Below are 15,093 nucleotides of genomic sequence, written 5' to 3'. Positions count from 1 at the left end.
CTAGGGGGCCATTGTCCCTCTTGGGGGAACACTCCCACAGGGCTTAAGTCTGGGACTCTCCAAAATTTGACCTTAGAACTGAAGAAGCTTCTTGGAAGTCTAGACGCTTTTCTTTCCAAACGCCTTAGACCACATAATTTCTTCCCGAATTTCCCCAAAATGCCAAGGTTTAGGCATAAAAAGTATTTTTAGTCGTTGAAAAGTATCTGACAGTCAACAAAGACCTGACAGAACACCTGAGAGATGCCGCTGACTCTTCAGTTCATCCATCTACTGCTCACTGAAGCCTCATCAAAAATGGTCTCGGTGGAAGAGTGTCTGTCACGGAAGGTTTTTTGAGGATGTGAAACCGCACAAAAAAACTGAGATCAATTATGCGCCATACTGAAACTGGACTGACAGTAAGTGGCAGCAGGTCTTATTGAGTCACGAATCCAAAATTGAAAATTTTGGTTCAAATCTCCACTAAGGAGGACGCTGGGACAGCAACAGTGAGTGTTTACAGCCATCTTTAAAACTTGGTGGAGGCAAATGCGATGGATGGTGTTGGGGTCTTGTCAAACTGATGAAAGTATAAACAGAGAAAAGTACCATCAGAATTTGCTCTCCTACGCAATACCATTTGAAAAGCAACTGCAACAGCATAAAAATGATCCCAAACACACTACCAATGCAGTAAAAGCATACCTGGATTCGAAAACACACAAACATTGTCAGTTATAGGCTTCCTCAGAGCCCAAACCTCAACATTAGTGAAGCAGTGTGGACTCAACTTCATATACAATGGAACAAAAGGCAGCAGCAGCCGAAGCTTGCCCACAAGATTTTAGGCTGTGTTGAAAAATAAAGTTGATCTTACCAAATATAAAATTTCATGTTCATTAGAACTGTTTTGCTTTGTATACTTTCCATGAATATTTGCACATTTCAGCGAATCACTGCACTATCCCACTTTCCATGTAAAATATAAAGTAATGAGGAACGACTCAAGACATTTGCACAGTATTGTATTTCTAATTGTTCATTCTGAAAGATCATGGACGAGAATTAAACTTACTTCATTTGCTTCAAATGATATTTATACTTTGATAAATCCCATAACCAGCCTTTGCCGAGAAGCTTTTTTTTTCATATACTCTGAAAATGAAACAAAGCAGAAGAAAGAAACCCTCCCTTTCTTTCTTCATTCATTTAATTTTGATTTCAGAGTATAATTATCTAATTACCTGATGCTATCCTGATGTTTTAACAGCTGTCCTCTGAATATGAAGGGACCCATTTGGTATAGGATGAATCTTGTCTTTCATACAATTTAAAAGTGATCCTTAATATAAAATCAATCCATGTAGTGATGCTAAATGTGCTTGCCTATGCAATTGTAGTTCTGTTAGTGGATGTAGTCTGCCACTTATTTTCTTTTCCTCTCTAACAGGAGCTAGTCAAACACACTCAGGATGCTGCTGACAAGAGCAACCTGAAGATCGCTCTTGATGCCATGAAAGTAAGTGCAGTGCTTATGGTAAATGGTACGTAATCATAGTGATTTTAGACTGTTAGCAAAAGCAGGCTGATTCAGCAGATTATTCCAAACGGTCTGTGCCATTCAGCTATCAATACCTATTAAATAAAAATAGGAAGCAAACTCAAACACACACACACACACACACACACAACATGACATGATGGCTTTTCTGACTGAAGAAACAAACAAGAAAAAGAAACTACAATACAAACACGCATTTATCCATTTAAAGTAAAGGTGTGGAGAATATTGTCATTCACTTTGTCTCCCCATCTAATTCTCAGCACTGAAACATGCAGATATTTTAAATGGGCGATTTCCCCCAAAATGTAGCACAAAAGACATGATACTATCTTTACAAAACGATTTGTTTTACATGTTTAAATTCCTTCAGACTGAACTTACAAAGCATAATATGTGTGTTTTTGTGTCTGTGTGGGTCTGTATTGTCAGGACCTGGCTCAGTACGTCAACGAGGTGAAGAGAGATAATGAGACTCTAAGGGAGATCGACCAGTACCAGAGGTCTATTGAAAACCTGGTAAAATAAAGATTTTTTCAACAATTAGCAGCAGCTGTTAGGATTGACCACATAAGAGTGTAAAATATCACTGCAACATGTTTTTTCTTTTAGAAGACATTCAGTTTTCGCAAGTGCTTAAAAAGTCCAGTCTTTGTCTAAATTTAATGTAGTCTAAGGGAATCCACCACGAAACAGAATTCAGCTCAAACATGCACAATGATAAAAGATGCCACTATATACGGCTAATAATAGAGGCAAAAAGTGTATTTTATGTATCTTTGAGGTCTTAAAAATCCCGCCTTAAACCATATCAGAGATTTAGAGAAAGATAATACCATTTAGAGCTGCAGTGATGACTATCCACAGAAAATGTATTGGGTAATAGCTTACTAAATATTTCAGTCATTCTTCTTAGGTGCGAGATGTGAAGAACTTTTCTTTTTTTTTGTAGATTTTTCAACTGTGATTAAAAACAGAATCATAATAAATGTCTGATGGGATAATAAAACATTTTAGATAAGAATGATTTAAAAGTAATCTGCATAATTATGGATAATTAATGCAATTTAGCTGCATCCACTGAAATATATTTATATTATTGTTCAGCATTACCGCTGACATTAAAATGTAAATTATGTTTTTACATTTCTGAAGGTTTCAGTAGTTGAGAGAAGCTGGTCAAAGAAAAAACAGGGAGGTTACAGAGAGTCGTGAAACCCAGCAGCAGAGACAAGAGAGCTTGTCAGATTACAAAGACCCTCATCCTTGTCTTGACCTGATTGCACATGAATGAACTTTAATCAGTGAATCAGGTGGCAGGAATCAACTGATCTAATCAATTGAATGTCCAAAAACCTACCTGATGTCTTATTGTGAATATTATGTGAAAATTTATTTGCAGAAGTTAATATTTTATGGGGATTTGATTCATATTAGTATACTTTTAGGTACTTTTATGAATATATATTGCATTCCTGAAGTAGCTGTTAGGTGTGATTAAAACCTTTTGCTTTCTCAAACTATCTTCATTTATTTTTCTCTTCTTTTTAACTCTTTAAATTCAACTTTCGCTTGGATTCCAGTTGGTAGGTGCCAGTTCTGCATCAAAATGTTGAATTAATCAGATATGATCCTTGTATGTTTTTCAAGCCTTGAGAAAGATGAACCTTGACATTTTAAGAGTTGCTTGATCTCCAGAGTGTATAGTCTAGCGTTTTTACCTCCTTCGTGTTTTGTTTGCAGAACACGCCGCTAGTCACCTACGGCCGGCCAAAGGGAGATGGAGAGGTGCGCATAGTCTCCAGTGTTGACAAGAAGAAACAGGACAGGTTGTTGTACCTCCAAGTTCATTGTTTGGGAAGGAAAATTAGGATTGCAGACAGGAAACACATGCATGTTAAATTAATTTTAATGAAATGGTTTTCAAATTTTCAGAAAAATGTGGAATTTGGAGTGAAAATAAGTTGGTTTCATTTTTGTAAATAAAAAAAAGAAAGAAAGAATCAGCAATATTGAGTTTACTGACTTGGGGTCATAGGGTTCTTGTTTTGTTGGCAACAAAAAAGAACCCTACCCTACAACAAAAGTTGTGGGATACAAACACTTTCAGGCATCCAAGAAAACGTCAGACTAAAACTGTGGTATCTGATATATTTACCTTCAGAGTTAAGCCAAATACTGGTGTCAGCTTTCTTAACCTCTAAGGCAAGAAAGTAACAACAATAAAAACAAACCTACTTTGCAACAACTGTACGTGACATATATACTCATGTTAATAATGAAGCAATGTAACACTCTGTCTTCTTATTTCATAGGCACATCTTTTTATTTGATGTGGCCGTCATTGTTTGCAAGCGAAGAGGAGACAACTATGAGATGAAAGACATACTCGACCTCAACTACTTCAAGATCACAAACAACCCCACACCTGACAGAGAGGGTAAAAAGGTCAGACACGGTGTACTATATTAGTATTTTTATTGTGTCATCTTTTATTGTGAAATGGATCTTTATCTGTCTGTAAATTACGCTAATGAATACACTAAGGAATGTTGTCATTCAGTTTGGCTGTAGCGTTTATTTGTTTTTTGGCAAACACGGATGTAGAAGCCCGTAAGGTGCATACAGTTTACACACGATGCTATCTTTCGGCTTGTGGGAACATTTGCAGGCCGTATTGTAGTGGAGTGGACTTGTTGATGTCTTGTTGATGTATGCCCACAGATGGTGTCTTCTCACTCTGCTGCTGATTGCTAATGTGAAAGTGACAGCTTGCCAGAATGAAATGGCTCTGTGGTTTTTCTCAAAGAGACTCTATTATCATCCTCATTTACTCTATTGTCTATTTTCCGTTTGACAGTGATTGGTATATTTTAGATAGGATTATTCAATATTTCTGAATTAAAAATCTCATCTGAAACATGCAGTGACATAAACCCCTTAATGATTCTTAACACGGTCGGATACATTTCTACCCGTCATTTTTATCCCGCTTTCAACCTAAAGCTCCATCAATCACATACGACCTTTATTTAATGCTGCACAAAATGACACAGACACATGTGTAAGAATTTCTTTGTCGCAAGACTTGCACCCAAAAGCTAATAGTCAGAGAAAGAGATACTCTGTACCTACCCCCATGAACACACAAGACAGCGATATTAATATCAGGTGAAGGATGTGCGCAATCCTCCGAGGCCATTTAAAGCTACAGCCCATTTTTTGGTAGATTTCATTGAGCACTGTGACCACCGAGCACCCTCACGGTTATCAATGATTTAACACTCAGAAACTCTCAGGACTTTTCAGAGCCAGTCACAGACAGGTAAAGCCCAACCACTTTTCCTGTTATTAAATATGATACAATCAGCTGAAGCAGATTAGACTTGAAAAAGCCAAGAGGTTTGGGAAATGATTTAAAAAGTCCCTTAATGGACCCATGGGCAAGGCACTTAAACTGAAAGTGCTGCTGTGGAGCTATTTAGTAGCTAGTGGTTGAAAAAAAAATGCATTTGAGGATAGCTGATTAATTGAATATGCTTCTGAAGACAACAAGCAAACAGTTGTCAGTTTAAAATTCAGAAGATGTGGTCAAGATCTGGTATAGCTGGCTGGTTTCTGGCCTAGAAGTTATGTTCTGAAATTTAGGACTTTCCGAAGCTTTCTAGTTTCTCTAAGAACGCTCTGTCTCAATGTTAACACAGCTTAAGTCATTCAGTACTCTCTGTGCAGAGCACGTGTTAAAATCTTATTGCTGCTGCTCTCTTGATGCACTGATCTGTGAGGCTGGTGGCAGCCATCTTGGCACAAAGACGTCAGTGGAGACTGATAAAAGCGTTATGGCTTTATGTTAGAAGGGTGGTGTCTGCATTTCTTTTTGCCTTGTCATTCTTTGTCTTTTTCTTCTCCACCTTCATCATCTTCTTCTCTTCTGTCACACCAACAATCTGCTTGTCCTCTTGTCACTGCTTCTCTAAACCTTTCTCTGTGGTCTTCCTCTTTTTGTCTATCTTGTCATGTCATTGTTTGAACTAAAAGAAATGTGTGATTGGCAAGATTACAAATTACAAGGTGATTCAAAATGATGCTAAATAAAATTAAACCCAGACTGTATTTTAGATATTTTGAGATTACCATGATTCAGTAAGCCCTTAGTTGTCTTGGTCAGATACAAGGCATAAATGCTGGTGACGAGGAATAGCACCCATTTCTTAATGTGCTTATTTTCTTTAGACATGGCTCGTGTGTGATGGAACAATAAAGGAAGAATTTGGCATTTTGGTGAATGGGTTTATTTCCCCTATACTGCAGTACAGGCACCACTCTTATGTCTGTATGGCAGATATGAAGCTAATCCTGATCGACTTATCACATACACTAGAAGCACTGTGTCTGTAGCACTTCTGGTTGCAGTGGTTAGCACTGTCACTTCACAGCAGGAGGTTTCCTTGCATGTGCAAGCTTGGCAACAGACCACATGAACTGGACAGGCAACTTTGACAGGGGGGGGCATTTGGCTCAAGTGACTTTGCTTTTTCATGAAAACAAAAAAATTGCACTTGTACTTGCACTGGCACATACATGCAGTACAATCATAGATAAATGTAGCTATAGTTATAACAGTGCAAACATGGTTGTCTTTGATTGCAGAGGCAAAATAGAAAAAAGAAAAGAGAGACATTTTCTGTAGGTGCAGAAATGGATCAGGGAAATCACCAACGACTGTGAGCACACAGTGTCCTCAACACATTTCCAACGTATTTGTAGTTTTTGAGTGAAACAGCTTCACAAGCTAGTTTTAAAGCGAGATAAGGGGTAGTTCTCAAAGTCTGACCTGCCCATCGTCCTCACTTAGAAGCAACTACTGGGAGCTGAATCGATTGAACTCACACTGCAGCTTATCAGCAATATGAGTCTTTAGTTTTTCATTGCCACTTTGTATGGGTTTGTGTAACTTACAACTCAAGTGTCACTGGTCTCACTAGAGGGGCCCCAAGGACTTTATTGGGCAGGTTTGGACCCCCGAGGTCTGTCAATGTGCAGACGGTGTCACTGTGCCTGCATTGGTTTCTAAAGTACTGTATGAATGTATAGTCAGAACTATAGTTGCAGCAGATGGCATATAAGTAAATTGAATTGAATTATAGTCTAAATTAAAAAATGAGTGTAGACTAACTGAAGCTAAGGTGACTGTCTCTCGACTTGAGTTTCATATTTAATAATGTAAAAATTGTCCTGTTTTTTTCATAAAAAAGAAAAAAAGGCCTATAAACATGTTTTCCAAAAATGAAGCGCTATTTTATTATTATCGTATGGTAAACAATAATTTCAGCTTGACAAAAGACCGTGTGGGCATCTGCATTCCTAACTTGAATACAAACTCACAAACTGGAATATATGATAACCAGTAAAACAACAGCATCGGATGGAGTCACTCAGAGTTTACTTGGGTGTATTTTATTTTCCCTGAAGGTTTTTATTCAGCTGTTTTAACAGCCAGTAGCTCAGTAGTCATTCTCTGGTATTTCAGACAATGCATCCATCCCAATTACAGAGCACGATGCACTATTTACAGTTAAACGGATAACTACATTGCAACAACCTGTCATGGTATTGGGGATTTATGACATAGATGAAAAGTTTGTTCTTGCTGTGAAGAAAGATTTTCACCAACCAAACTACTGTGTCCCCCGCCACGAAAGTGTTGATTCTGTGAGGTAATTATTCCTGTATACATTTAGTCAGTTTAGCCCCACACATAAATGCTTCTGCACCCAAAATGCATCAGAAAGAAAAAGAAAACAAAACACACCAGTGAATTTGATTATTTCCTTCTTCTTGAACCCCACAGTGGTGCTACGGGTTCTATGTGACACACCAGCAGGGGCACACGGGCTTTGAACTCTTTTTTAAGACCAGAGAGCTGAAGAAGAAGTGGCTGGATCAGTTTGAAATGGCCATGTAAGTATACAGAGACATGAACACCACAGCGGTGACAGTTTGGTAGCCGTGCTGCAGACACGTAATCACACTGGTCTTATGCGTGGGTGTGTACGCTGTTTATTTGTCTTTGTTTGCATGTGTGTTATTCCAAGGCCAAAAGAGGTGTTGACTCTTTCATGTGCACTGTTTGATCAGGTCTTAGCTGTTACCAAGCACACACTGCTGACAACAGTAAGATAACACACTCACACACACATATACAGCTGCACATAAACTGTTCCAGAGAGCTGCAGAACTACAAAGAAGTCACTCTGCCTCGATGGTTTTTCAAATCAGTGCTTTATGGAGATATATCTTTCATATTATTTTGTAACAGTAGGAAGCTTTTGCGGGCAGATATCCCATCCACATCCTATTTTATGTTGATTTGGAAGAATACTGTCTTGTTTTGACATCACACTCTGACTGAACAAATGTTTTTTTGTTGGGGTTGTATATATATGTGAAACCCAACTGTATGCTGTGGCCTTTCTAAATAAACTTCTCGGTGAAAGTATTCTTGATATGTTTACTGTACCAGCAATGCAAATTGTACAGTACACAATGTGCAGTTTTAGTACTTCTCTGTCTTTCCTTGAACTTAAACTTTATGCAGTGACGTATGAATTTCTACACTTCCATTACCATTAAGCCCCTGGCACTAAAAACTGAATGTGTAATTTCCAAAATTTAAAAGAAAAGGCTGTATCCATTTTCACCCCAGGTTTAAAACTGTTTTGCCGCACGGGCAGGGTTTGCACCTGAAAACAGCGACTTGTGCCTCTGTGCATTGAGTAATGACACCAGAAGGGGCCAATTCAAAAAGTGAAAATTGTACCTACCTAAGAGGATGTGGGCTTTTGATGAAGGACTCACTTATGGGAGCACTCAGTCTAAGTGGCTTCTGGATGGCGTGTTTAATACAAAAATGTTTTGTGTGTTTATTCACGTTCCAGAAAGGCTGCCTATTCCTGCTATTCACGTTTCCACCTCTCATGGTGCAGATACACACATGCAGATCAAAATTAGATTTGCCTGGGCTCATTCAAGTCCTCTTCATTTATTCGGATGCGTGCACTGTAGGTAAAATTGCTTTTATTTCAATCAGCTGAAGGAATAAACTAAAGATTGTTCTTCCCCAACAAAGTTGCTCTGTTTAGTTGATGAAGAAATTATTAAGAATGAATTGTATTTGAGTAAACAGGAAGAAAATTGTTCCCACTACTGAGACGCCCACTCATACAAACGTAGTTCTTACATGTTTTTAGCCATATGAGCAGCATGATCCTGGGGCTGTAGTTTGTGTTTAGAGACAATTAGCAAATATTAGCATCCTCACACGTTTAACTAAAGCTGTTTGTGCATATTCAATGCAGCTCTGGATTTTTTTTAAGCCTACCTGAAAAAGGTGCATGGGAACCATTTTAGGTGGTTTAACCTGTCGACTTCTTCAAACAAAGTATGTCAGGTGTTCAATTTCACAGTAGAGCAGGCAATGTTGTGGTCACAGCATTCAAGTACTGGCCAGTACTTGGCTAAAAAAACAGAATATTTCAGTAATAATGTGGCTGACATGTGCTAGCTTCTACTGTGTGCTACATGTGAGGAAGGACAACTTTGGACAAGCTCTAACCTGATTGTTTCAGCATTTTCAGAACACTCATATGTGAAACAGCTTACAATAGAGGTTGTGGTAAACATGAAAGCCGCAAAGCATATGGTAGCATTGTGATCGTAACCATATTCACATGCATGCTTGTTAGCATTAACGCGCTCTGGTTAAGCACAACCATGCAGAGCTGCTAGTTCATTTTAGTGTTTAAGCAACGTTTTGCTCATTTTTCTTTGTCTTAGATCAAATATCCGACCGGAGAAGGCCACCCACAACTCCCACCATTTTAAGATGCACACGTTTGAAAGGATCACTTCCTGCAGCTTCTGTCATCTTTTGCTTAGGTAAGATTAATTGTCAGTGAGCTCTTTTTGTTTTTTTTTAGATGATTATGTTTTTGGGATGAAGTTCAAACACTCGTGTACCTGAAACAGGGTTGCCATGAACTCGAACTACACGAATAGCTCAAAGATAGCAAACCATCATGTGTTATTTCACTGATAGCTCTCTTAAGATAACTTTCAAATCTTTTTTCCATTGAATGCATGAAGGAACATAATGACCCATTATATATTTTGGCTTTCAGTCACTTTTTCTGGGGAAAAGAAGGTTATTTTGAAATGAGCTTAGTTTAATTGTTAGTAGTATTATTTTATCAAGAACATGATACTGAATTGAATCTCAGTGTTTGACAGAAATCATCAGTTTTAAAGCTGAATGGTACGTGCTGTACCATTCCTCTTATCTTGAGGGTGTTCAGAGCAAATTCTAAATGTCAGTGTGTTTCTTATAAGGGCGCTGTTGTACATGAAATATATTCTGTGTTGTCTCCAGGGGCATCTTTAACCAGGGTTATCTCTGTCTAAAATGTGGCCTGGGGGCTCATAAAGAGTGTCTGGGTCGACTGGGAGTCTGTGGGAGAACAGGTGAGAGAAAAACCTCTCAAACCAATTGTTTTGCTCAATCCCACATTTTGGGTGACCCTTGTCATCACCATCATGCCACAGTTTTGATTAAAAACACACAAAATATAAACATCTAAAAGGCAAAAAAACCCATGAAGTCGACTGAGCACATTTGTGCTCCTTAGAGAAAGTCCTTTTAACAGTTTGGTCACTCTTTTGAGTTTTTTTCTGGTATAAAACACTCGTACCAGATTTGCAACTGTATAGAAAATTTACAGCCATGTGGATTTTCACAGTCATGTGAAAAATCTAAGTACACCTAAACTGCTGCTATAAGAATTAAGAGAGAAAGTAGAAGCCAGTTGCTGCTAATCAAAGGAACTTAATTAACTCATCATCTTTGTCTTAACACAATGCCACAATCTTCTCAGGAGTGGCAAATTCAAGGTCAAGATCAGACCGTTTAATACCCAAGAGAAATTTTGAAAAAACAAACCCAACCCAAAACAGAACCCCAAGAGACACATCTCAGAGACACATCAGCTTTTTACGATTGGAAAAGACTAAATGAGTATGGCTCCTTTGGGAGAGTTGACAAGAAAAAGCACCTTTTCTCTAAAAAGAACATGGCAGCATGGCTTAGGTTTGTAACTTCTGGAGCGGTATCCTTTGGACAGACAAGATGGAGATGTTTGGCCATAATGCTGATGAAAATGATGAAATGACCAAAACTGGGTCATCTAAGAGGACAATGATCCCCAGAACATGAGCAGATTTCCAATAGAATGGCTGAATAAGAAATGAAGTTGGCCCAGTCAAAGTGCAGACCTCAACCTGACTGAAATGCACAATCTCAGTGAACTGAAATAATGCTGTGAACAACAGGGAGCCAAAAATCCTCCACAATGATGTGAGATAAACCAGTCATTTAAAGTTGTTGCTGCTAAAGGTAGCTCTAAAGGCTACCGATTAATTCGATGTACTTAGTTTTTCACACACTGTTACTCCTCTGAAAAGGTACAGATTATTTCTCCCTGAAGGAAAATCTAAATTCTGTATTAGTAGCAAAGTAGCAAACAAAGTAGCAAATTACAAATATTTATATTACATATAATTATATATATTACATATATAATTGTTTGCTTCATTTAGTACTTGCTGAATCTTATTCCTATGTCTAGTTGTGGGCCTGTGTCACCATTCTGGTGCTGTAGTTTGAGTTCTTTACTCTCCTTGAATGCACAGGCTGGCTAAAGCTAGCTGAGGCCTTTGACAAGCCTTCTTAACAGAAGTGCTGTGGTCTTTATGCATTCAGAGGCATGATGAGGGCTAGCAGAGGTTGACAGCTGAGGTTGCATGTCAGAAAGCCACCACGCACTCATATTGTATTCCTCTCACTGTAGCTGTTCTTCACCTCACTGCAGAGCCTGTCAAGTTGAGACCCAAGGTAAGACCCGGTCTGTTTCTCTTCTGTGACTTAGACACTTAAGCTAACATAATTATGGAGACAGATGAACTGTAGCGCCGAGCACAAAAGCACTCTCATCTATGGACACATATAAGTGAGGAATGATTTTGTGCCCATGTAAACTGATATTCCAGTGAGTTGGTCATACTAGTGAACAGTTTACACTTGTTAAGTTGATAAAAGATGTTGGTATACAAATGTCAACTCCCTTTTGAAAACTTTGCTTAAGTGGTAATTTTATTGTTCCTCGTCTTGCAGCAACATTACACTGATTTAAAGACTCTCCTTAATTGAAAGACTTGTACAGAGTGTAGCGCCTACAATTTGAATGAAATACAAGGCAGAGCACTAGCATGTAACAGCTGTCCAATCACAGCAGCTGGTGTATCTCGCCAGTTTAGTCTTTATTGACTATTTAGATGGCAGTCTTTATGTGTCAACTTTGAAACAGAGCCTCAATTAAGAAGTATAGGAGTCCATAGCTAAATCTGTGGCACGTAACAGCCAACTGTTTATGCAGAAAATCCTCAAAAATATCCTTAAATGGCCAAGTTTCATTCTCCTTCTTCAACTGCAATTGCAGAATAAAGACATTGTGTCCACATAATTTGCAGACAATCTATTGTAGTCATAACAAGGATAAAATAATACAATATTTATGTCTTTTACAGTTTTTATTTGGTTATTATACTAAAAAGATGAAACCTTGACAATTTACTCTTGATTTCCGTCTTTAACTTTTCATATTGTTTAACTAACCACCTTAAAAATAGAACACTCACAGAATGATGTATTAAGAATGTGACTCACTGTGCAGGTCAGGCTGATCCTACACAGGGAGTAAGAAACCTCTACCTCTATATTTATCAATCTTTTCCTTCCTCCATATTTCTTTCTTCCTTTCTTGGTTTCATGCTCTTTTCTCTCTCTTGCATCTTGCTTTCTCTTTCCATTCACAGGACAACACAACACCAGCGGACCCAGGTCAGTATGGCTTGACCACTTTTGTGAACCTGCTAAGGGCTTTACGTGGTACCTCTTAAGCTTCTTTCATCTCACTTCTGTAGCAAAACAGAAACGCAGACAGGATGAAAAGGAGATGGTTAGTCACAGGCCAGAGTGAGTTTTGTAACAGATAGAGGGTGGTTTAAAGCTAACCCTTCAATGCTGTGATTCGCTTTTGATCACATATTACTCAACTGAAATGCTTCTTTTTTTGGCCACAAAAAATCCTCAAGATTCTTCCTTAGAAATGCACTTCTGCACAAATACTCAAATCTCTTTTGCTCACATGCATGCAGTGTTTAAAGGGAGGTAATGAACAGCAACAGTTTCCTCTTGACAAATATACTTAAGCAAGAATAACCAATGAATAATAGAATGCAGAAGAAATCCTTAACCAGACCACAGAAACCTCTTTCTCACTTCATGCCGTGATGCTTAAACTCTAGACAGCACCGAGATGAATTGGTGTGGGTGGAATCATTATGAGAACCATGGCAGGAGAAATGTCGGCAGAAAAACACTTCCAGCAGTCTATATGCCTCAGCCTCAACTGCTGAGCTGTGCCTTTGTGATAAATCAATTTCCATAAGGGCCTTTATGAGAAAGACATCTGTGCTTATTGTTCTTATTAAAAACATGAATGTGAGATATTCCATTCATCTGAGGTCAGAGCCAGCTAATAGTTTCCCCAGGCTGGTTTGCAAGGCAGTTGTGGCTGGAAGGGAGATGCGACTGAGAAGTCTAGATGTGTGAGTCAGGAGAGAGTAAGTGGCTGTGTCTTTTAAGTTGGCAGGGGTATTTAGTCTTAGCCTTAGCCCCGTGCTCATGGCTGTATTTGTCTGCCATGCCGTGGAAAGATTGGTACTGAGCCATTCAGGAATCAAAGAGATGAATTTCCTGCAATGGCAAATTGTTGCTTTTGAGAATAGTGACAGTATGATGGTTTAGGCTGTTATCAAAATTGACAGAATCCACTGTCATCAATTGTGTAGTTATGTACCTGTTACACATCAGGTTAGAGAATGTGCTTAAACCTTCAGGGTAAGAAGAATACAGGAAATTTATTTTGGGCATTTTAGTGGTGAAAGTGGATAAAATGATGGAATGGGTGGTTCACTTGAATTTCCCAAAAAAAAGGTGTATTTTCTCATATCTTTCACTGCATAGCCCAGGTCTGCTTGTTGAGCAATCAACCAAAAGCACCTTTTTCATGACATTTCTCGGTCATGTAGCTGCACTATTTATATCCCTTAAATAAAATGAATGATCACAATGTATTAGTTCTCTATGTTGCTCAAAAAAGTCACACAAAATGTTTCTAATTTTGAGTGTTAATGTCTTTACGCTCCCTGTCTGCTAGGTTTGCCCAGGATGGTTGTGATCAGAGACTACAGTGGCATCCCCTCTTCTCAGTGTGCGCCCCCACTGAGCATTCACGTGGGGGATATCATTGAACTGATGTTTGCCGACTTGCACAGCTCTTGGTGGCAGGTGCGTGTCACTCAGCTCAACCTTGTTTTATCTCAACATCTGTGACTCTATGAAAAAGTAACATGTTATGGCTGACTAGGTTTGGTGTGGTGCACGCAATGTCTTTGCACTGTCATGACTTTGAATCTGTGCTGTATGTTACATCTTCCTTTAATGCTGGATGATGCCGTTAGGTGACAGAAAAGCTTTCAAAAATGTAGATTAATGTGGTGACTTCAACAATTTATCTCCCTTTGGCCGCCGTTTGCTATAAATCACTAATTGCATTGTTGTTGTTCATCACATCGGGTGTCCTATCAGGTGAGCCGCAAATGTGACAGTATGATGAGGTCAGCTCCAATTAAAAATATCAGCTGAAGATTTGTATGAGCTTCACTGGACCCCTGTTACATTACAAACGGGTTATTTGGCTGTTCTTTCACTCTTTAGATTGAATTAGAGGCTACATCAGATGATCTAACCAATTAGTGGCTCCACTTGATTAATTGACTGCCACGGCGAAACAATAAAACGGCATACAGCTCAGGCTCTGGAGGACGTTCTAATGGTGGTGTGCAACCTCGGGGACCGGCACATTAACAACCATCTCACGAGGTCAGCCAGCGGTTGAGAGCATTTGACCTTTTCTATTTTTGAAGGGATGGCGATTTATCTGGGGTCTTCCGGCAGCCTCCTTAGCTTTTTCTCACTCTGCTTTATTTTGGTGCTAAAGCCTCATCCTTCTCCTCTGGTACAGGTCCAATCGTACTGCAGTCTTTGCCAACAGCGCAGCTGGAAGTAGGCAGTTAGCCCGATTTCCTGTGCTTCATGTTTCTCTCTGTTGTGACAGAGCACATAGTGGAGGGTGAGGACATGAATGCCATGAGACTTCATGTAAGCTGATAGAGCAGCGACCAGAATGTCATGCCACAGACCTGATGGCACTGCATTGTTTGCTACCATGGTAACCCTGCATGTTGGAAGGGGATAATCACAGGAATTATCTGATAAAACACATTTGTGTATTCCTGAGCTCTGCATAATGATAATGTAAATAGCTTAACTAAAAGCTGTCCTGTTGACTTTATAACCAACAGTGGAGCAGTAT

General features: G+C 39.0%; 1 protein-coding gene across 5 annotated transcripts in view; it reads left to right on the top strand.

Moving 5' to 3' along the window:
• LOC113011120 (guanine nucleotide exchange factor VAV3-like) overlaps positions 1-15,093 on the top strand; it is a 52,112-nt gene that overhangs the window by 18,344 nt on the left and 18,675 nt on the right. For 3 of the 5 annotated variants that reach the window (XM_026150507.1, XM_026150508.1, XM_026150506.1), the window contains exons 11-21: positions 1,433-1,501; positions 1,976-2,062; positions 3,127-3,129; positions 3,287-3,372; positions 3,859-3,991; positions 7,395-7,504; positions 9,380-9,481; positions 9,972-10,063; positions 11,446-11,489; positions 12,470-12,494; positions 13,876-14,006. In XM_026150507.1, coding sequence (XP_026006292.1) covers positions 1,433-1,501; positions 1,976-2,062; positions 3,127-3,129; positions 3,287-3,372; positions 3,859-3,991; positions 7,395-7,504; positions 9,380-9,481; positions 9,972-10,063; positions 11,446-11,489; positions 12,470-12,494; positions 13,876-14,006 — 882 coding nt within the window. The remainder of the gene's footprint in view (positions 1-1,432; positions 1,502-1,975; positions 2,063-3,126; positions 3,130-3,286; positions 3,373-3,858; positions 3,992-7,394; positions 7,505-9,379; positions 9,482-9,971; positions 10,064-11,445; positions 11,490-12,469; positions 12,495-13,875; positions 14,007-15,093) is intronic. The other 2 variants (XM_026150509.1, XM_026150510.1) reach the window with 2 other exon arrangements.

The sequence above is a fragment of the Astatotilapia calliptera genome, chromosome 18, assembly GCF_900246225.1.
Source record: "Astatotilapia calliptera chromosome 18, fAstCal1.2, whole genome shotgun sequence".
NCBI classification, from domain to species: Eukaryota; Metazoa; Chordata; class Actinopteri; order Cichliformes; family Cichlidae; genus Astatotilapia; species Astatotilapia calliptera.
The sequence above is the reverse complement of the archived record's forward strand: the minus strand, read 5'-3'. Positions and strand labels throughout refer to the sequence as shown.